Source organism: Giraffa tippelskirchi, chromosome 5 (assembly GCF_054371585.1).
Source record: "Giraffa tippelskirchi isolate mGirTip1 chromosome 5, T2T-mGirTip1v1.2.pri, whole genome shotgun sequence".
NCBI classification, from domain to species: domain Eukaryota; kingdom Metazoa; phylum Chordata; class Mammalia; order Artiodactyla; family Giraffidae; genus Giraffa; species Giraffa tippelskirchi.
Genome location: NC_137279.1, coordinates 180,026,666 through 180,048,782, shown reverse-complemented (window position 1 = coordinate 180,048,782; position 22,117 = coordinate 180,026,666). Strand labels below are relative to the sequence as shown.

The following is a 22,117-nucleotide window of genomic DNA, read 5'->3' as shown; positions in this document are numbered from 1 at the left end:
ATGGTCAATATTTACAGAGGCTCCATGGAAATGATCAATGAAAATATATACTCTCTAATATTAGGTAAATTTTATAAGTAAGATACATTAAATCACCCCTTAAAACTGTGTTCCACTATTTAAAATGATGCTCCTTTGGGATGGACATGTACATGCTGCTCTGTTTAAAATGGGTTATCTACTGTATAGCGTAGGGAACTCTGCTCAGTGTTATGTGGTAGCCTGGATGGGAGGGGAGTTTGTGGGAAAATGGTCACATGTCACTTTGCTGTCCACCTGAAACTATCACAACATTGTTAATCAGCTATACGCCAATATAAAATAAGAAGTTAAAAAAAACAACTGTGTCTTAGTCTTGGGTCCTCCTGTGATAATTGTATGCCATTTGTGACATCTTTTGCAGGTGTCATTTCAGTTTCCCTTTTTTTATGAATGTGATATAAAATATTTCAAAATTTTATGATGTAGGCAGTATGTTTGGTATTAAACTATTAATTTATGGAGTTTTATACCTAATAGTTTGTTAATATTTTAAGATACTGGTATTTTATATCCTTTTTCTTTTTTTGGTTGCACCATGTAGCTTATAGGATCTTAGTTCCCCAACTAGGGATTGAACCCGGGTCCCCTGCAGTGGAAGTCCAGAGTCCTAACTACGGGACTGCCAGGAAATTCCCCTGATATCCTCTTTATATGAAAAAAATTGACTCCAAATTTTAAGCTGGAATGTCATGGCAAAATTGTCCAGAAAATCATTACAACCATGTAATTTGTAGAGATTTTCAATACTTAGATTAAGAATTATGTGCAAACTGGTCACAGTCTATGTTCTGATTATCAAACAAAAATAATTTTTAAATGGTTATAAAAAAGTTTATGTTAGCATAGAAAAAGATTGAATTCAGACATACATTTCAGTGTACATGAAAATTTTAGGAATGAAAAAACAGTCATCCTTTCTCAGGCAGCAAAGTATAGGCGATTTAATAAATGGCACAATTAGCCATCCACAAGAAAAAAAAAATAAGATTGGACTCCCAAACTCACTACATTCAGAAATAAAGCCTGGATGCATGAAATTTCAAAGATAAGAAAAAAAATTTAATAATATTTTGGAGTCTAAACATATAATTTAAGATTTAGAAAGATCTTTCATTTATTTTTTATTTTATTGAAGTATAGTTGATTTAAAATGTGTTAATTTTTGCTGTACAGCAAAGTGTTTCAGTTATGCATATATATATGTATGTATACTTTTCATATTCTTTTCCATTATGGTTTATCACAAGATATTGAATATAATTTCCTGTGTTGTGCTCGACAGCAGGATCCTGTTCTTTATCCATTCTTTATATTAATATAATAGTTTGCATCTGCTAATCTCAAACTCCCAATCCTTCCCTCTCTCTCCTTCCCCTCCCACCCAGCATGGCAACCAAAGTCTGCTTTCTATGTCTGGGTAGAAAGACCTTTTAAAGAGGAGAAAAAATCAGAAGATCAAGAAAAAGTTAGGTTTATTATAGCTCATAAAAAATATTTTTTTAATGTGAAAAGATAACAAAACAAAAAGTAGCTTGAAAAAATGTTTGCAATGCATGAAATTGAATAAGGATTAATACCTGCAGTATACAATAAGAGTCTATAAATTAACATTTTTTAAAAAGACAACTCCACGCTCTGTAGCAAAGGAGGCTATAGTTCATCCCATTAACCTCCCTCTTCCGTCTGTCCTCAGGAAGAGGGGCCTAGGAGAGTCTTGAAGGAGAAGTTGCTTTCCAAGGCTGTGTGGAAGAGTGGATCCTTGAGCTGTGCAAGGAATAGACTATGTCAGCAAGGGATGGACTGTGTGCATGACCTCTTCATTCAGGTCAGTTCAGTCGCTCAGTCGTGTCATGACCTCTCAGCTCTATATTCAAATAGAGAACTGCTCAACTTCCCAGCGGTCCAGAGGTTGAGAATCCGCTTGCCAGTGCAGGGGACATGAGTTCAATCCCCGGTCCAGAAGGATCCCACATGCCAGGGAGCTAAAAAAAAAAGCTCCTGGATCACAACTAATGAAGCTTGTGCTTTAAAGCCCCTGCTCTGCAACAAGAGAAGCCACCACCATGAGAAGCCCTCATACCGCAGCTAGAGAATAGCCCCCACTCATTGCAACTAGAGACAGCCCATGTGCAGCAACGAAGACCCAGTGCAGCCATACTGCTGTGAGGAGTGTAGAGCTGACAGCTTCCAGCTGCAATACTGCTGGGGTTTGCCACAACGTTCATGCCAAGGTGCAGTGTCCCTGGGTTATTCTTAGTCCATGGCTGAGCCCAGTAGGCCTAGCGCTGGGCCATTTGTTCCTCACGTAGGGTTCCGTTAATGCGAAATTAGCCTGGCCAGGGCTTTCTCAGTGCTGTCTGCACTGCCCTCTGAGGCTCTTCTTAGCCACTCCTCCTTTTACAGTGCCAGTCCTGTGTCATGATGTGAAGTCATGACATGACATGATGTCACGTCTCCCTGTCTACTCTGGCTTCTCATTTTTATCTTTTAGAGGCATTTACCCTTGAACTTCCAATTCCATCTTTGGCATCTGCTTGCTAGAGGACTCAGATTTAGTTTGGGGTGATTCATTGTGCAGCAATACATAACGAAACAGCTAGATGTGGGTGCTGCCATAACAAAAGCCCAAAACGTGTGGCGCTGGTTTTGAAACTGCCCGGCAGGGGCCGGAAGAACCTGAAGGGCAAAGGCTTTCAAAGAGCTTCAGTGAGAGTGTAAGCTAAAACCTAAAGGACTGGAAGAGAATTGTTGGAGGACACAAAGGACAGAGAGGAAAGGGGGTCCTTTCCCAGAAAGTTTGGCAACACTGTCACATGAAGTAATACAGAAAATAAATGTCTTTGTTGATCTCAAGGAGCCAACCAAGATTTCTAGGCAGGATACTGAAGGTGTTACCTGCTTTCTACACATTGCCTGTCATGAAACATGAAAGGAGAGAGATAAACTGAAAAATAAACTTAACTGTAAAGGAGACTGGGGCTTCCCAGGTGGCACAGTGGTAAAGAATCTGTCTGCCAATGCAAGATACTCGGGTTCAATCCCTGGGTCAGGAAGATTCACTGGAGGAGGAAGTGACAACCCACTCCAGTATTTCTTGCCTGGAGAATTCCATGGACAGAGCCTGGCGGGCTACAATCCTTGGAGTCACAAAGAGTTGAACACGACTGAGTACATGCACAAAGCAAAGCATAAAGGAGACCACATATGGTATGATTCCATTTATATGAAGTGCCCAGAACAGGCAAATCTATAGAAACCAAAAGGAGATTAGTGGTTGTTATAGCTGGACACTGAGGACTGTGGGGAAATGAGGAATGACTGCTAATGGGTACAGGGTTATTTTTTGGGGTGATGAATGTGTTCTAAAACTCATAGTGGTGATGACTGTAAAAACTCTATGAGAGTACTAAAAACCACTGGATTGTATACTTTAAATGGATGAATTGTATGGAATGTGAACTACATCTTAATAAAGCCTCCCTGAAAACTCAGGACCAGGACCAGGACTCAAATTTAAAACTGGTTTTCATTGTTGGCATCTCCAGATGGTAAATTATTCTAAAATTAAGAAGTATCTCTTGGGAATTCCCTGGTGGTCCAGTGGTTAAGACTCTGGTACTTTCACTGCCATGGCCTGGGTTCAATCCCTGATCAGGGAACTTAGATGTTGCAAGCCATGAGGTGTGGAGGTACAAAAAAAGTGTCTCTTTGCAAAAATAAAATCCAAGACACTATTAGGAAAACATTATCTAAAAATGAAATTAAAGGTTAACACTTCAAAATGATCTAAGGAGGTGTCCAACAGAACCTGTCAGATAGAAAGAAGTCTCCCCAGATATCTTAAGGATATTCACTCACAGTAGTCTCTTAGTGAGCCCAAGGTAGAGAAGAGCTGATCTCAAAGAGTTATGGCTTTTGTTGAAAGGAGTGGGATAAAAATCGATGCATTAAAACCCCCACAAAGCCTTTAAGGGAACTGCCAGTCCAGAAGCATTATCAGCTTAGACTAACAGGAACAAAATGAAAACAGGCCTTTGCAACCCTTTTATAGGCAAGAAGCAGTCTGAGACTACGTGGTTGCAAACTCAGTTTTTCTTTTGGGAAAGGAAGGATGATTCAGAGGGTGGAAACAAGAACCCAGACACTAGAGCCAGAAACCACAGTGAACAAGAATGACTCTCAGGCAGTTGGGCAAAGCTCTAATCCAACAAGCATTTCAGAATTGGCTCTGTTGTGTACCTCCTTCTTTCCCTCTTTTTGAGATTATCCAATGCCTTTCCCAGTATGGTATGAACAATGTATGTAGGGAAGAGATAACTTGCCACTTTAGTTTACAGATCTGTTATATAGAGAAGGGGTGTGAGGGAGAGACCAATTAGGAGATAAATTCAGAAGCTCTTATGATAGCCCAAGCAAGAGATAGTGGTGGTTTTGAGTAGGCAGCAGTGGAAAAAGTGATTAAGTGGTGAGATTCAATATATTTTGAAATTAGAGCCAGCAGGCTTTGAGTTAAGACATGAGAAAAAAGGAGAATTGAATATGAAGCCCTGGAAGAACTGGGTGAATGAATGTCCCACTGATACTCTTTTTGTCTGCCTCCTTTCAGAGCAGAATTTTCCAGAATGACCTACACTGTTGTCTCCATTTTCTCACCTCCCACTTTGTCATCCCACTCCTAGTTAGTCTCTGCCTACTACCTCTGCAAAATTGCTGTTGACAATACTACCAGTAACCACCATATTTCTAAATCCAATGGACACTTTCCCATCCTCTTTTATTTTTTTTACTTTAAAAAATTTATATTGGAGTATAGCTGATTTACAATACTGTGTTAGTTTCAGGTGTACAGCAAAGTGAATCAGTTATACATATATATATATATATATCTCCACTATTTTTTAGATTCTTTTCCCATATAGACCATTACACAGTACTGAGTAGAGTTTCCTGTGCTGTATAGTAGGTCCTTATTATTACCTATTTTATATGTAGTGTCCCAATCCCAATCTTACAGTTTATCCCTTCCCCCTTATCCCCTAGAAACCATAAGTTTATTTTCTACATCTGTAACTCTATTTCTGTTTTGTTGATAAGTTCATTTGTACCATTTTTTTTTTTTAGATTCCACATACAGCTTATCCATAATTTTTATCTTTTTCTGACTTACTTCACTCAGTGTGATAATCTCTATGTCCATCCATGTTGCTGCGAATTGCGTTACTTTGCAACTAGCCAATCTGATCACATGGACCACATTGTCTAACTCAATGAAACTAAGCCATGCCATGTGCGGCCACCCAAGACAGACAGGTCATGGTGGAGAGGTCTGACAGAATGTGGTCCACTGGAGAAGGGAATGGCAAACCACTTCAGTATTCTTGCCTTGAGAACCCCATGAACAGTATGAAAAGGCAAAAAGATAGGACATTGAAAGATGAGCTCCCCAGGTTGGTATGTGCCCAATACGCTACTGGAGATCAGTGGAGAAATAATTCCAGAAAGAATGAAGGGATGGAGCCAAAGCAAAAACAACACCCAATTGTGGATGGGACTGGTGATAGAAGCAAGGTCCAATGCTGTAAAGAGCAATATTGCATAGGAACCTGGAATGTTAGGTCCATGAATCAAGGCAAATTGGAAGTGGTCAAACAGGAGATGGCAAGAGTGAATGTCGACATTTTAGGAATCAGTGAACTAAAATGGACTGGAATGGGTGAATTTAGCTCAGATGACCATTATATCTACTACTGTGGGCAGGAATCCCTTAGAAGAAATGGAGTAGCCATCATAGTCAACAAGAGTCCAAAATGCAGTACTTGGATGCAATCTCAAAAACGACAGAATGATCTCTGTTTGTTTCCAAGGCAAACCATTCAATATCACAGTAATCCAAGTCTATGCCCCAACCAGTAATGCTGAAGAAGCTGAAGTTGAACAGTTCTATGAAGACCTACAAGACCTTCTAGAACTAACACCCCAAAAAGCTGTCCTTTTAATAATGAAAAGGGGGACTGGAATGCAAAAGTAGGAAGTCAAGAAACACCTGGAATAACAGGCAAATTTGGCCTTGGAGTACAGAATGAAGCAGGGCAAAGGCAATAGAATTTTGCCAAGAGAATGCACTGGTCATAGCAAACACCCTCTTCCAACAACACAAGAGAAGACTCTACACACGGACATCACCAGATGGCCAACACGGAAATCAGATTGATTATACTTTTTGCAGCCAAAGATGGAGAAGCTCTATACAGTCAGCAGAAACAAGACCAGGAGCTGACTGTGGCTCAGATCATGAACTCTTAATTGCCAAATTCAGACTTAAATTGAAGAAAGTGGGGAAAACCACTAGACCATTCACGTATGACCTAAATCAAATCCCTTATGATTATACAGTGGAAGTGAGAAATAGATTTAAGGGACTAGATCTGATAGACAGAGTGCCTGATGAACTATGGACGGAGGTTCATGACATTGTACATGAGACAGGGATCAAGATCATCCCCAAGAAAAAGAAATGCAAAAAAGGCAAAATGGCTGTCTGAGGAAGCCTTACAAATAGCTGTGAAAAGAAGAGAAGCAAAAAGCAAAGGAGAAAAGGAAAGATAGAAGCATCTGAGTGTAGAATTCCAAGAATAGCAAGGAGAGATAAGAAAGCCTTCCTCAGCGATCAGTGCAAAGAAATAGAGGAAAACAATAGAATGAGAAAGACTAGAGATCTCTTCAAGATAATTAGAGATACCAAGGGAACATTTCATGCAAACATGGGCACAATAAAGGACAGAAATGGTATGGACCTAACAGAAGCAGAAGATGTTAAGAAGAGGTGGCAAGAATACACAGAGTGAGTGAGTGAAGTCGCTCAGTCGTGTCCGACTCTTTGTGACCCCATGAACTGTAATCTACCAGGCTCCTCCGTGCATGGGATTTTCCAGGCAAGAATACTGGAGTGGGTTGCCATTTCCTTCTCCTGTACAAAAAAGATCTTCATGACCCAGATAATCACGATGGTGTGATCACTCACCTAGGGCCAGACATCCTAGAATGCAAAGTCAAGTGGGCCTTAGGAAGCATCACTATGAACACAGCTAGTGGAGGTGATGGAATTCCAGCTGAGTCATTTCAAATCCTAGGAGAAGGCAATGGCACCCCACTCCAGTACTCTTGCCTGGAAAATCCCATGGACGGAGGAGCCTAGTAGGCTAGAGTCCATGGGGACGCTAAGAGTTGGACACGACTGAGCAACATCACTTTCACTTTTCCCTTTCATGCACTGGAGAAGGAAATGGCAACCCACTCCAGTATTCTTGCCTGGAGAATCCCAGGGACGGCAGAGCCTGGTGGGCTGCCGTCTGTGGGGTCGCACAGAGTTGGACATGACTGACGCAACTTAGCAGTAGCAGCAGCAGCAGCATTTCAAATCCTAAAAGATGACGCTGTGAAAGTACTGCACTCAATATGTCAGCAAATTTGGAAAACTTAGCAGTGGCCACAGGACTGGAAAAGATCAGTTTTCATTCCAATCTCAAAGAAAGGCAATGCCAAAGAATGCTCAAACTACCACACAATTGCACTCATCTCACATGCTAGTAAAGTAATGCTCAAAATTCTCCAAGCCATGCTTCAGCAATAAGTGAACTGTGAACTTCCAGATGTTCAAGCTGGATTTAGAAAAGGCAGAGGAACCAGAGATCAAATTGCCAACATCTGTTGGATCATCAAAAAAGCAAGAGAGTTCCAGAGAAACATCTATTTCTGCTTTATTGACTATGCCAAAGCCTTTGACTGTGTGAATCACAATAAACTGTGGAAAATTCTGAAAGAGATGGGAATACCAGACCATCTGATCTGCCTCTTGAGAAACCTGTATGCAGGTCAGGAAGCAACAGTTAGAACTGGACATGGAACAACAGACTGGTTCCAAATAGGAAAAGGAGTACGTCAAGGCTGTATATTGCCACCCTGCTTATTTAACTTATATGCAGAGTACATCATGAGAAACGCTGAGCTGGATGAAGCACAAGCTGGAATCAAGATTGCCGGGAGAAGTATGAATAACCTCAGATATGCAGATGACACCACCCTTATGGCAGAAAGTGAAGAAGAACTAAAGAGCCTCTTGATGAAAGTGAAAGAGGAGAGTGAAAAAGTTGGCTTAAAGCTCAACATTCAGAAAACTAAGATCATGGCATCCAGTCCCATCACTTCATGGCAAATAGTTGGGGAAACAATGGAAACAGTGGCTAACTTTATTTTGGGGGGCTCCAAAATCACTGCAGATGGTGACTGCAGCCATGAAATTAAAAGACGCTTACTCCTTGGAAGGAAAGGTATGACCAACCTAGACAGCATAATAAAAAGCAGAGACATTACTTTTCTAACAAAGGTCCATCTAGTCAAGGCTATGGTTTTTCCAGTAGTCATGTATGGATGTGAGAGTTGGACCATAAAGAAAGCTGAGCGCTGAAGAATTGATGCTTTTGAACTGTGGTGTTGGAGAAGACTCTAGAGAATCCCTTGGACTGCAAGGAGATCCAACCAGTCCATCCTCAAGGAAATCAGTCCTGGGTGTTCATTGGAAGGAATGATGTTGAAGCTGAGACTCCAACACTTTGGCCACCTGATGCGAGGAACTGAATCATTGGAAAAGACCCTGATGCTGGGAAAGATTGAAGGCAGGAGGAGAAGGGGATAACAGAGGATGAGATGATTGGACGGCATCACTGACTCAATGGACATGAGTTTGGGGGGACTCTAGGAGTTGGTGATGGACATGGAGGCCTGGCGTGCTGCAGTTCATGGGGTTGCAAAGAGTTGGACACGACTGAGCGACTAAACTGAACTGAACTGATGACTAATATTCCATTGTACATAGGTACCACTCCTTCTATAGCCATTCCTCTGTTGATGGACATTTAGGTTGTTTGATGTTCTGGCTATTGTAAACAGTGAATGTTGGAGAGGGTGTGGAGAAAAGGGAACCTTCCTACACTGTTGACGGGAATGGAAACTGGTACAGCTACTGTAGAGAATAGTATGGAAGTTCCTTTAAAAACTTAAAAAAAGAGCTACCATATGATCCAGCAATCCATACTCCTTTGCATATACCTTGAGACAACCAGAATTCAAAAAGGCAGATGCACCCCAGTACTCATTGCAGCACTAATTACAATAGCCAGAACATGGAAGCAACCCATTTTCTTTTTATTTGGTCGCTCTACTGCATGTAGTGCAGAGACACTGCCTTTTTGAAGTATTTTCTTCCTTGGCTTTCTTGAGCCATGTACTTCTGATTTTCTGCTACCCCTCTCATTGCCCCTTCTCATTCTCCTCTTCTGGCTTCTTTTCTAATACACTATTAATGTAGATCAGTATCTCTGAATGACCCTTTTCTATACTCTGTCAATCCTAGGATTTCTAAACCAAGACCTCCTGCCCAGACTTGTCTTCTGAGCTCCAGTTCTATATGTCTACTTGCATATTCAAGAAATCCCATAGATAAATCAAATTGGCATGTGAGTGTAGGAGTCATCACTTTCCCCAACAAACTTACTCTTCCTCCAGTGTCCCCAGTCTCTATAAGGAAATACCATCTACCCAACTGCTCAAGCCAGAAAGCTAATAGTCTTGGCTACTTACCCTCTTTTACACATAGGCAATCAATCACTAGCTCCTGTAATTCTACATCTTGGATCACTCACTCTCAAATCTGTCTATTTCTTTTTATCTACTGCTGCCAAGCAAGATGTAGGCCAAGCCATCACCATCCCTTGTCTGGACTTTTATATCAGCCCCCTGCCTCTATCCAGCAGCCTCCTTGCATTTGCCCTCCAAGATATTTGCTTGTTTAGGCACAAACAAGATGGTGCTTTCCCTCAGTTTAAAGTCTGTCAATGATCTCCTACATCCTTGGAATTTACTCCAAATTGCTGGAGATAGCTCATAAGACTTTGCATAATCTGGATTGTGCTGTCTCTTTCACCTCAACCTCATATTATTTTCCTTTCTTTTCTGGATCCAGTCACAGTGATCTGCTCTCAATCCCTTGAACATGCCAAGATTTTCTCACTTTTGGACCTTCACGCTTTCCCTCTGCTTAAACAGCTCTTCTCCATTCTCTTTGTCTGGCTCTCGCTCACCCTTCAAGCCTCAGATTAATAACACTTCCTCCGGGCAGCTGACCCTAGCCCCCAGATTATGTCAGTCACTCTGTTGTGTGTTTTCTTAACCTTTTGAACTTCCACTTGGCAGCACTTTGCTTGTGCTTCTTCTAATCAGTTAGTAGAGTGTCTGTTTCATGTCCTCTTTCCCCAATAGAGTATTAGCTCCTTTACGACAGACCCTGCTTATTTTATTCACCATCATAGATAAGTATGTAGTTAGATACTCACTGAGTGTTTCTGGACTGGCTGACAGTTGGGGAAAGGCCCAAGTAGCACTGGTCTTGGGCAGACTAGACTTGCCTAAGGCTATAACCCCCACCCTTTCCTCTCTTAAGGGAAGTTATAAGGACCAGAGGAAATAAAAGCACTGGGTGACTTCATGCACTGTCCAGTACAAGATGAAAGAATATTCATCACAATTTTACTTATTAGAGTGAAAAATCGAAAAAAGCCAATAGCCCTTAAGTGTCCAGCAATATGGGAATGGCTTCAGACATTAACCAGTGGTTTAAGATAACTGCCTAATATACCTAATCCTTGTTTTTCAAGTAGAACCTCACATAGGACCCCAACGTAAGATGCATTAAAATTTGGCTCTTCTAGTGAACATGGGAGGTGGCAGAGCTTCATCTTTTAGGCCTCCCCAGTTTTTCCTTTCTCTCCCCTCCCCTACTTTCATCCTTTCTCCTACAGATCTTGAAGATGTTCCAGTTCCTGGCTCTATCCTCACTTTTCAAGTCAGGACATCATTTCTGTTTGGGTTCCCATGAGACACTCCCAAATACTTTATTGTGTCATTGTTACGCTGACTCAAGTTGGTTTTCTGTTACTTGTAATTTTCAAAAACAAAAACACTTTAAATAATACCGTTGCAGCTTGAAATTCATGTATGTAATGGAAAGAAAACTGTGTTTGGAGTCAGAAAACTGTTTTTAAATCCATGTCCTGACTTCAGGCAAAGAATCATTTTCAACTCAGTTTTCTCATCTGCAAACGAAGCTGAACTTTTGCAAGTAGTAAAAAAACAATATTAATATATTAAAAGGATCAGTATTGAGCAGGCTGTCAACAAACACTCAATAAATAAGATTAAAGTCTTGTTAGAAGTCCCTCCTACCCATTATAACTTGAAGGAGCATATTTAGTGCAGCCAAAGTTAGCAAGGCTGCCATCTTGTGGCAATTTACTGACACACTGAACAGGGTCACTTGACACATTTGAAGTAGAAGGTTCGTGGTCACATCTCTCTCTCTTTTTAAAATTCTTTGGCAACACCACGCGGCATGTGGGATCTTAGTTCCCTGACCAGGGATGGAACCTACAACCCCTGCGTTGGAAGTGCAGAGTCATGATCACTGGAACACCAGGGAAGTCCCATATCTTTTTCTGACTGACTCTCCTGCTTCCTCCTTTCTCTTATAAGGCTCCATGTGATTGTATTTGACCTACCCAAATAACCCAGGATCACCTCCCCATCTCAAGATCCTTAATTTAATCACATCTTCAAAATCCCTTTTGCCATGTAAGGTAGCGTATTCACAGGTTCCAAAGATTTGAACGTGGACATCTTTGAGAGTCATTATCCCACATATCACAGTGCATTTTTCTTCAGTAATATAACATTGGTAGCTTAAAACTGGCCACGATAGTATTTACAATACAGAAATTGGCAAATGCTACAAATCAGGTATTTCCCCTGTGGAGCGCATACTGTTGAAGTCTTACTGCATACCTCTGGTTCTGATGGTTTGTTGAGGTGAGGAGCTATTAGAATTATGATATAATCCAGAGGACACCTAGGGCTCCTCCTAGTTCTGCCATGCTTAGTACAAAAAATTGTGGGAATTTTATATAGGCAGGAGCACCAAGGTCTTCAATCCCTTAAGAAAAAAGTTTTGGGTGACCTACGGAAAATCAGTTATGGCTCCACCTAGAGGCTATATGATTAAGTTAAAGTTAATGCAGTATAGGTGGAAGTGATATCTGCCATTGGAGAAGGAAATGGCAACTCACTCCAGTGTTCTTGCCTGGAGAATCCCAGGGACAGGGGAGCCTGGTGGGCTGTCGTCTATGGGGTCGCACAGAGTCGGATACGACTGAAACGACTTAGCAGCAGCAGCAGCAGATATCTGCCATTTCTGGATCAGGACTTTTCCTTCATGCCCTATTTCTTTTTCCATCACTATGATCCTGATGAACGCAGGTGTTGGTTGAAAACAAAGAGAATATGGAATGTGTAGTGGATATGTGAAGTCAAAATTATCAGCTAAGGCCTTGTGGTCAGTTCCAGAAAGATTCTGTGTCACGTCAGCTCGATAGGTATGTGTGTGTGCAAGCTAAGTTGCTTCCGTTGTATCTGACTCTTTGTGACCCTATGAACTGTAGCCCGGAAGCCTCCTCTGTCCAAGGGATCCTTCAGGCAAGAATACTGGAGTGGGTTGCCATGCCCTCCTCCAGGGGATCTTCCTGACCCAGGGATCAAAGCCACGTCTCTCATGTCTCCTGCATTGGCAGGCAGATTCTTTACCACTTGTGCCACTTGGGAAACTCTCACTAGCTACATACTACAACTAATTTTCTTCTCCCCATCTTCCGATAGATATAGGGTGTGGCGTGTTGTGGTGGTTGCTGTTTGAAGTTCAATCCATAGGCTGATAAACATTGATGAAGGGTCACTGTGGAACTGAAGGAAGGTGAACATTATTCCAAAATCCTGGACTTGGAGCTGGATGAAGTAATTGATGAGACTTGGATTGATTCCTTTGCAGTGGGGGGCGGGTAGGGGGATAAGTATAGTGATGACAATTTGGTTGTAAAAAGGGAGGGTTGTTTTAGTTAGGAGTTTTGGTTTGTTTCATTTATTAAAGTGTTAATATAGAAAGAAAAGGATATATTGCTCTTGGGCCATCCAGGGTTTATTATCGTGACATCTATCACTTATTGGGCACTCAGCATCGGCATGCCCTTCATATATCTGGGCAATACTATCCCAAACAAAGAGAGTGCACCTTTTAACATCAAAGCTGACAGAGCTCGCTGTCACTTTCCTTGTATAGCTGACCCAGCCAACTCCATTCTCTTCAGTTTAAGTTCCCTGAGACAAATGATTTGGGAAAAGGAGAAAAGCCAATAAAAGTTCATTAATGAGTAGGTTCCTACTGTAGACAGCTGAAGCTCAGTTCCTCTGAGGACCCTCAAAAACACTGTGAAACACACACCTGAAAATGTCCCTCCAAGGGACAAGGAAGCTGAAATATTTGTTGACTGTTGGTTCTGGCTTTGAGACAGAAAGCAGAGTAGGCTTTGTGGAGTTCTTTAGGAAATTTTAGCTTTCCAGTCTCAGAAGCTGCAACTTCCCTTTTCTCTTTACTTACACATGATGTGATGGCTTGGGCTACAGCAGCAAACTTGCAACTTTAAGAGTAAACTGAATCACAGAGATATCAGCTCGGACATTACCGAGTCAGTAAAAGTGCCCACCTACGTTCTTCTTGTGAGCAAAACATACTTTAAAAAAAGATGTTATCCTAGTCAATTTTTCTCTTATCTGCAGCCAAAAGCATTCGTATTCCTGACTTATCTAGTCTTGCAGCCAAGGGCACACAGGCCCAGACTTTGAATCAGAAGTTACTGACATAAAGGAAATTTACTGGTGGTCCAGTGTTTAGGACTTGGCACTTTCATGACCTGAGCTCATTCCCTGATTGGAGAACTAAGATCCCACAAGCTGCAAGGTAAGGTAAAAAAAAAAAGTTAGTGATATAAAGAAGCAGATGCTTGGGACTTTCCTGGTGGTCCAGTGGTTAAGAATCCACCTGCCAATCCAGGGGATATGAGTTCAATCCCTGGTCTGGGAAGATCCCACAAGCCTCGGAGCAACTAAGCCAGTGAGCCACAACTCCTGAGCCCACATGCTCTAAAACCTGTGCTCCGCAACAAGAGAAGCCACCACTATGAGAAGCCTACACACTGCAACTAGAGAAAAGCATGTGTGCAACAACAAAGACCCAGTGCAGCTAAAAATAAAATAATAAATAAAAATTTTAAAATGATGCTCTTTGACGATGGGCCCATAGTGGCAGTGCTTCTAATGGCACCATCCAGGATGTTGACACTTCAGATCTTATTTTGCCTCCTAGTTACCTTTACCAGGGACAGAGACAATAGACTTTCAGAATCAAATAATAATTACTACTACTCATTGAATATTTAGCGAGCCAAATGTTTTTATAAATTTTCTCTAATTGTCATATTGACGATTCGAGATGAATTTTAACATATATGTTAAAATTTTTGGCCGCAGCATGTGGGATCTTAGATGAATTTTAACATACATATATATTTAAAATTTTTTTGGCTGCAGTATGTGGGATCTTAGATTCCTGACCAGAGACCAAACCTACACCCCTGAAGTAGAAGCACAAAGTCTTAACCACTGGACCAACAGGGAAGTTCCTGGATTTTAATATCTTTTCCTGAGGTTAACTACCTTGACCAATATTACACATTAAGTGGCAGTGTTGTGGTTCAGGTTCAGATGAGAGCGGTGCCAAAGCCAGATCTTAACCACTGTGTTATCATATCACCAATATCTCTTTTGCCAACTTGTAATGTTTGGACCTGAGAGCTTAACTCAGGGACTCTATCCTAGGAGGAGAAGAAAGATGGGCTCACATAAATTGTTGTCTGTCGGCCCCTCTGGCAGGGGGATACAGGATCTGCCCAAACACAGACAGGCTCTGGGCCAGGCAGCACAGATGCAGACACTCCTCTGAGCCAGGCTGGGAAACACTCCAGATGAACCAGCAGCCTTCTGTGTCTGAAACTCTGAGTGATAAGGAAGAATCTTGTGTGGCACCCTCAGAGACAAAGCGATCCTGCAGGTTTAGAATTTTACTGAAATCCAGGCAAAATAAATGGTAAAATACATGAAGAGGGGGCATGTGTGAGAATCAGTCAACTCTCTGCTGACAATTCTTGCTTGAGAAATAACTGCACTCCTTTCTCCCTTTCGCTTCCCAGGCTAGATTTTGAAAATCTGAGGCTGAAACCCCCCAAATCCAGTCTTCCACTCACCTCCTATTCACCTTTCTCCAAGTCTCAGAGCTACCTTGACCCCTCTCACCCTTTTCGTTTAGTCACATTCTCCATAAATATCTACTGAGTATCAATTTTGTGCCAGAGAAGCAAGGACTCTAACTTCAGAGTACTTAGAAGGTACTAAAAGATAATCGCACAAATAGTTATTTAATTAAGACTGTGCTATCTGCCAAGAAGGAAAAGTAACATTCAATGGGAGTGGACCCCTGGGGAACTAGATCTAGTCTGAAGGTTCCTATTGCGATCATCCTCTTTCGTCCTATCTGCCTCCTCTCCACTGACCCCTTTATACAAATGCTGTCTCCTGCACTGTCTTCTTTGCTGCATCCCCATGCTAAAGCCTTGATTCAGACTTCACTACATCTTTGTAGCTGCTTTCTAACAGGTCTCCCTGCCTCTTTTTTCACTTACTCAAGCCCATGCTCTACACCATAGAGTTGTATTTCTAAAATGTGATCTAACCCGCTCCCTCTCGCTTTCACATTGGGGTTTCACATCTCCTGCCTGGTACAACTTACTCAACCTCTTTTCTCAGGCTTATCTCCTATCCGTCTCCTCCAGGAAACTCTCACCTCATCCAGGCACAGATTCCCATCTCCCCTACTGTTTATTCATGCTTGCTCTGCAATGAATTCATCTCAGCCCAGGGAAAGATTATTCTGAATTCAAGGGGCTCACTGAGCATGGGCTTGATGAGAGCCCAGCATGGATGAGGCACTGAGTACTGGGCAATGAACAAGATCAGTGAGGAGGAAAAGCTGGAACCGATAGTCAGCACATCTTCTGATAATATCCCCCAGTGGTGATACTGGTTTCCACAATACATTGTGAAAGGTCCATGAGGGCAGTGACAGGGTCTGACTTGTCTACTGCCGTACTCCTAGTTGTGCCTGGTACAAACTAGTGTGGAGCTTAGCACAGAACTCAATAATTCTTTTTCAGTGTATAAATAAACTAAAAAAATGAAAGTCACAGATTTTTTAAAATTCTTAAACTGTCTTGCACTGGCGTCACAGTGCCTGTATTCAGACTTCTTAAAAGATCAGAAGTTCCTGAAGGGCAGCCGTGGTGATGTACTCATGTGTGCACTCTTTACAAAGAATCACTTTACCAAGTGATTTTACATGGGTTATTGCTTCTCTTTCTCATTACAACCACATGAATTACTATCCCCAGTTTATAGTTGGGGAAGATTTGTTCCTTATTTTCTTCCTTCTCTTTTCTGTTTCCTCCTTTTTCTCCCTTTCCTTTAGGATACATGTATGGTTTAGGCATTTCCTGTCTCTAATCCAGAAAGAGACTTAGAAGGGCTAAATGTAGAGCTGATTACAATGAGGGCCAGGCAGGCTACGTGCCCTGGGCTACCCACACAGGCCGGTTTCCCTGTTTACTCACATGGTAAAGAATCTGCCTGCAATGTGGGAGACCTGGGTTTCAACCCTGGGTCAGGAAGATCCCCTGGAGGAGGGTGTGGCAACACACTCCAGTATTCTTGCCTGGAGAATCCCATGGACAGAGGAGCCTAGCAGGATAGAGTCCATAGGGTCTCAAAGAGTCTGAAGCAACTTAGCATGCATGCGTGCAAGTGCATGTGTGTGTGTGTGTGCGCATGCGCACGCGCACACACACACACACACACACACACACACACACACACACACACGAAGCACTCAAATATAATCTTTTGGTGTTCAGTTCAGTTCAGTCGCTCAGTCAGGTTTGACTCTCTGCAACTCCGTGTACTGCAGCATGTCAGGCCTCCCTGTCCATCATCAACTCTAGGAGTTTACTCAAACTCATGTCCATTGAGTCGGTGACGCCATCCAACCATCTCATCCTCTGTCATTCCCGTCTCCTCCTGCCCTCAATCATTCCCAGAATCAGGGTCTTTTCAAATGAGTCAGTTCTTCACATTAGGTGGACAAAGCAATGGAGTTCCAGCTTCAGCATCAGTCCTTCCAATGAATATTCAGGACTGATCTCCTTTAGGATGGACTGGTTGGATCTCCTTGCAGTCCAAGGGACTCTTAAGAGTCTCCTCCAACACCACAGTTCAAAACCATCAATTCTTCAGTGCTCAGCTTTCTTTATAGTCCAACTCTCACATCCATACATGACTACTGGAAAAACCAAAGCTTTGGCTAGACGGACCTTTGTTGGCAAAGTAATGTCTCTGCTTTTTAATAGGCTGTCTAGGTCGGTCATAACTTTTCTTCCAAGGAGCAAGTGTCTTTTAATTTCACAGCTTCAGTCATCCTCTGCAGTGATTTTGGAGCCCCCCCCCCAAAAAAAATAAAGTCTGTCACTGTTTCCATTGTTTCCCCATCTATTTGCCATGAAGTGATGGGACCAGATTCCGTGATCTTAGTTTCTGAATATTGAGCTTTAAGTCAACTTTTTCGCTCTCCTCTTTCATTTTCATCAAGAGGCTCTTTAGTTCTTCTTCACTTTCTGCCATAAGGGTGGTGTCATCTGCATATCTGAGGTTATTCATATTTCTCCCGGCAATCTTGATTCCAGCTTGTGCTTCCTCCAGACCAGCATTTTGCATGATGTATTCTGCATATATGTTAAATAAGCAGGATGACAATATATAGCTTTGATGTACTCCTTTCCCGATTTGGAACCAGTCTGTTGTTCCATGTCCAGTTCTAACTGTTGCTTCCTGACCTGCATACAGATTTCTCCGGAGGCAGGTCAGGAGTTCTGGTATTCCCATCTCTTTAAGAATTTTCCACAGTTTGTGGTGATCCGTAAAGTCAAAGGCTTTGGCATAGTCAATAAATCAGAAATAGATGTTTTTCTGGAAATCTCTTGCTTTTTTGATGATCCAGTGGATGTTGGCAATTTGATCTCTGGTTCCCCTACCTTTTCTAAATCCAGCTTGAACATCTGAAAGTTCACAGTTCACAGACTGTTGAAGCCTGACTTGGAGAATTTTGAGCATTACTTTACTAGCCTGTGAGATGAGTGCAATTGTGCGGTAGTTTGAGCATTCTTTGGCATTGCCTTTCTTTGGGATTGGAATGAAAACTGACCTTTTTCAGTCCTGTGGCCACTGCTGAGTTTTCCAACTTTTGATGTTATGTCTGAATAAAGTTTATGTGTCAGACATGTTCTTGTTAAATGTCAGTATTTAAAATATACTCCAATTTTCGTTCCATATTTTGTCACATGATCATTTTCTTTTAAATATTCGGGGAGTCATAAAATTGAGAAGAGGCCCAGGTTTAGAGAACTTAGGTAACCTGACCAAATTCTGACCCCTGGTAAAGCACCTAAGCCATGACTGGTACCCTGGATGTCTTCCCACTAGGGGCATCACTGCCTTCAAATTGCAGCAGATGATTCCATTATGGTCTATCACAGGGGTTACGTTCTGAGGTTTAGTCACATAGATATGTTTCCTCTAAAATTCCGATACTTTGTGAACTTGGCAAATAATTCAGCATCCTCGCTTGAAAACTAGAGGCCATAATGGTACCTACCGCGGGGAGTTCCTATTAGAATTAAGTGAAAATGAGCTTGAAGCTTTCAGCAGAGGCCTGGCATGTACTCAGCGCGCAGTAAATGGTAGTCGTTATTATAAGAATTGTATTTGTTGAATGAGTGACTCTGGCATATAACGCTTGCATTGAACTTGAAGCTTGGAGCTGTCAGATGCGTTCAACTGAAGGGGTGGCAACTTGCCAATTTTTTTCTGGAAATAAAATCTTTGTGGGAGGATAATCACTGGTTGGAAAGCGTGAGCCTTGAGGGAACAAAGCTCAGATCCCCAGGCCCAAGGACCACGGAAGCGAAGCCTTCCTGGCGCCTAGCGGCCACCGTGCTGAACCTCCCCCAGACTGAGTGGCAGCCGGCTGGGAACGCCCAGCCCGGGGCAAAGATGCCTCAGAAGCCAGGTTTTAGCCGAGTGAAGCAGGCTCTCTTCTAATTCTGCTCATCTTTTTTTCCCCTCTCGATCATCTTATTCTCGGGGATCACACCCTGAGTGCTGGGAAGAAGGACTCCTAAACCGCGGGGCGGAGGCTTCCGCGCGGCCCCAGACCTGACCATCTATGGTCACAGAGCACCGAAAAGGAAGTGGGTTGCGCTTCCACCTTCCCAGCCCCGGCCAGAGCAAGCGGGGCGGCGGCGGGGGCACGCCCAGAAACCCTGAGCTATGCCTGAGCGCCCCCTCCGACCCCTCCACACACCCAGCCTCCGCAGGTCCTCCCGAAACATTGCCCAGACCAACGGTCTCTCCACATCACAAACGGGGAAACCGAGGTATCCACGCCCAGAGGGAGGCGGAGCTTAGCTTGGTCTACTATTGTTGGAGGGCGTGGCCTAGCCTTAGACACGCCCCCGTCGCGCCCGCCTCGGGGGCGGGGCTCTTTTCCCAAGCCAGCGAGGAATTCTTTCTCCCGGGCGTGGCGGATAAGGGGCGGAGTCACCAGCCGCGCGGCCAGACTTCCTCCCGGGTCCCTCCACTGGGCCGGCGTTTTAGCCGGCCCTTCATTTCCGGTGGGGGTGCCGCGCCCAGTGAGGGCCCGGAAGTGGGTCGCGCGAAGGTTGCTGGGCGGTTCTTGCCGGAAGTGGAGAGCGGCTGATCGCAGTCCCGAGGTGAGACAGAAGTCTGAGGTGAGTGTGCGCGGCGGGGAGTGACTGGGGTCCACTCCTCGGCCCACTAGCCTTTGGCGTTATTAATGGCCTTTCTGGCCTAGGTGCGTGCGGTGAGGCCTCCTGAGGGGGCCGGGACGGTGGGGCCCTTACGCCGACCCCGGATCCTGGGCGCGGTCTCTTGAGGTGGGGCCGGGGTGACCAACTGAGCTGGACTCTCCTGTGGAGGCCCTCCCTCCGCTAGATTTAGCGGTTCTGGAGGTCAGTCTCAACGGAGGCCTGATTCCTAAGGAGCTCTGACTGAAAGAAACCTCCGAGACCTTAGAGTCTTCACTATTCCTGGTCTCACCCCATTGCTTGGATGGGTAAACTGATTCCCGAAGAGACGAGGCTTGTTTAAGGTCTTACTGCGAAACAATCGTAAACAGTCTTTAACAGGGAAACAATCGGAATCTAGACCTTAGTTTCTTAGTTTACCAGCCCCAGATCCTCCTCTCATTCATTTCCTGGGAACCTTTCTGTACCTTGGGGTGGTCTTCCGGTAGGTGTCTCTCAGGCAGTTGCAAGTTTAAAGGCTACCCGCTGCGTGGAACTTTTATTTAAAATACGGCTTGTTTGGAATGCCTGGGGAGGGTTTTTTTGTTGTTGTTGTTTTTAAAGAGTGGAGCAGGTCTTTGTGTTTGCAATCTGAGAGCCTCCCCTTTCTCCTAGTCTGTAGTTCTTATCTTGAAAACCCAAGTTAACTTTATTGAAGGTATCTCATACTTCTGGTCATGAAATCTTTTGGCTCAGGTTTGGTCTGGCTCCACTGCAAAGCATCGGTAGCCATAGGTGCTTTATTTAATTTGTTTGAGCCTCATTTTTCTCATCTTTTAAGTGAAGATCTCTGCTCACCTCACAGGATTAACTTCAGTGTAACAAATTGTGTTTATTCTTTGTTAGGCACTCTGCCATATCCAGGGTTTGCAGAAACAAAATAAGGTAGACTCTGCCCTCATGGATCTGACATTGTTTGCAGGGAATTTAACAATATTATAAATGTGATGCATGTTAGGAAAGAACATGATATTATGGCAGTATGTAACAAGGGGCTCAGGAAAATCGCTTCTGCAGAAGCAGGATTTAAGATGAGTTTCAAACAACGAAGAGCTCCATGAAGACAGGATGAGAAACTTAAAGCAGAGGTTAGTATCAGAACTGTGTCAGTTGAAGCTCTTTATAGGGATCCCTGTTCAAGTGAAAAACGAGGGGGCTGGGGAGCCCAGCACATTAATCATTCACTAGTCATTTATTGAGCCCTTAATATGTGTGAGGCACATGTGAAATGAGGCACTTGGCCCTGGTGACCAAGAATACAGTAGTTCTCTAGGAGTGGAGGAGGAAGCAGACAAGTAAATCGTAGGTAGCTTAAGTGTTGTAGTGTGAGCGCAGGGCTCTGAGAGGAAGACTACCTGAGCCAGGTTTCCAGGCTTTGGGGAGGAAGTGGGAGGGTAAGTCTTGCAGGATTTATTTAGCCATATGGTGATCTGAAAAAGGAATTTCCAGCCAAAGAGTCCAATGCAAGAAATGGAGACTGGACGTTGAAAGACCATGACTGGAATTCCAGTAAAGCTCAGAGAAGTGGGGGAAGTGGGCAGTGGTGGGATCAAATATGAAGGCCCTTGTAAACCCTGCTAAGGAATTTGGAGCTTACCCTGAAAGCTGTGGGGAGGCTTTGAACACTCTTATGTAGGAAAATGATGTGGTCAGATTGATGTTTTATTAATTTGTCTGTTGGGGGGAGGGGAAGGACCTTAATAGGGAAGTAGACCAGTGTTCGGAAGGTTGAACAATGGTTTGAACTAAGACAGTGAGAATGGAAAGAAGAGGAGGGATCAAATTTGAGCAATATGAAAAAGATGAAATCCATAGATTTGGAGGCTGATTATTTATGGAAATGAAAAAATAGAAGGAGCCTAGGACAATTGTCTGATTTTCTGGTTTAGGGAAGTGGTAGTACTATTTACCAGGATAGGTACTCTATGAGGAAGGTTAACTGGAGAGGTGAAATAGAAAATGAATTTTGGACGTATTTACTTTGAGGTGTTTGCAGCACATCTAGGCAAAGATGTCTAATAAGGTATCCCGGCTAGAAGAAACAGCACGAACAAAGATGTGAAGGCAGGAGAGGGTTTATATTGTTCAGTGAAGTACTGGGGCCTCGGGTTTGTAGG

General features: G+C 43.1%; 1 protein-coding gene across 13 annotated transcripts in view; it reads left to right on the top strand.

Annotated features, from left to right (window-relative positions):
- CAP1 (cyclase associated actin cytoskeleton regulatory protein 1) overlaps positions 1-22,117 on the top strand; it is a 55,525-nt gene that overhangs the window by 9,376 nt on the left and 24,032 nt on the right. For 5 of the 13 annotated variants that reach the window (XM_081493989.1, XM_081493994.1, XM_081493982.1 and 2 more), the window contains exon 1: positions 19,882-19,925. Coding sequence is in view for 2 of the 13 variants with exons in the window: in XM_081493981.1 (XP_081350107.1) it covers positions 1,851-1,867 (17 nt within the window). In the remaining 11 variants the exon portion in view is untranslated. Of the gene's footprint in view, positions 1-1,735; positions 1,868-19,881; positions 20,009-22,117 lie in introns of those variants that run through there. The other 8 variants (XM_081493991.1, XM_081493984.1, XM_081493992.1 and 5 more) reach the window with 3 other exon arrangements.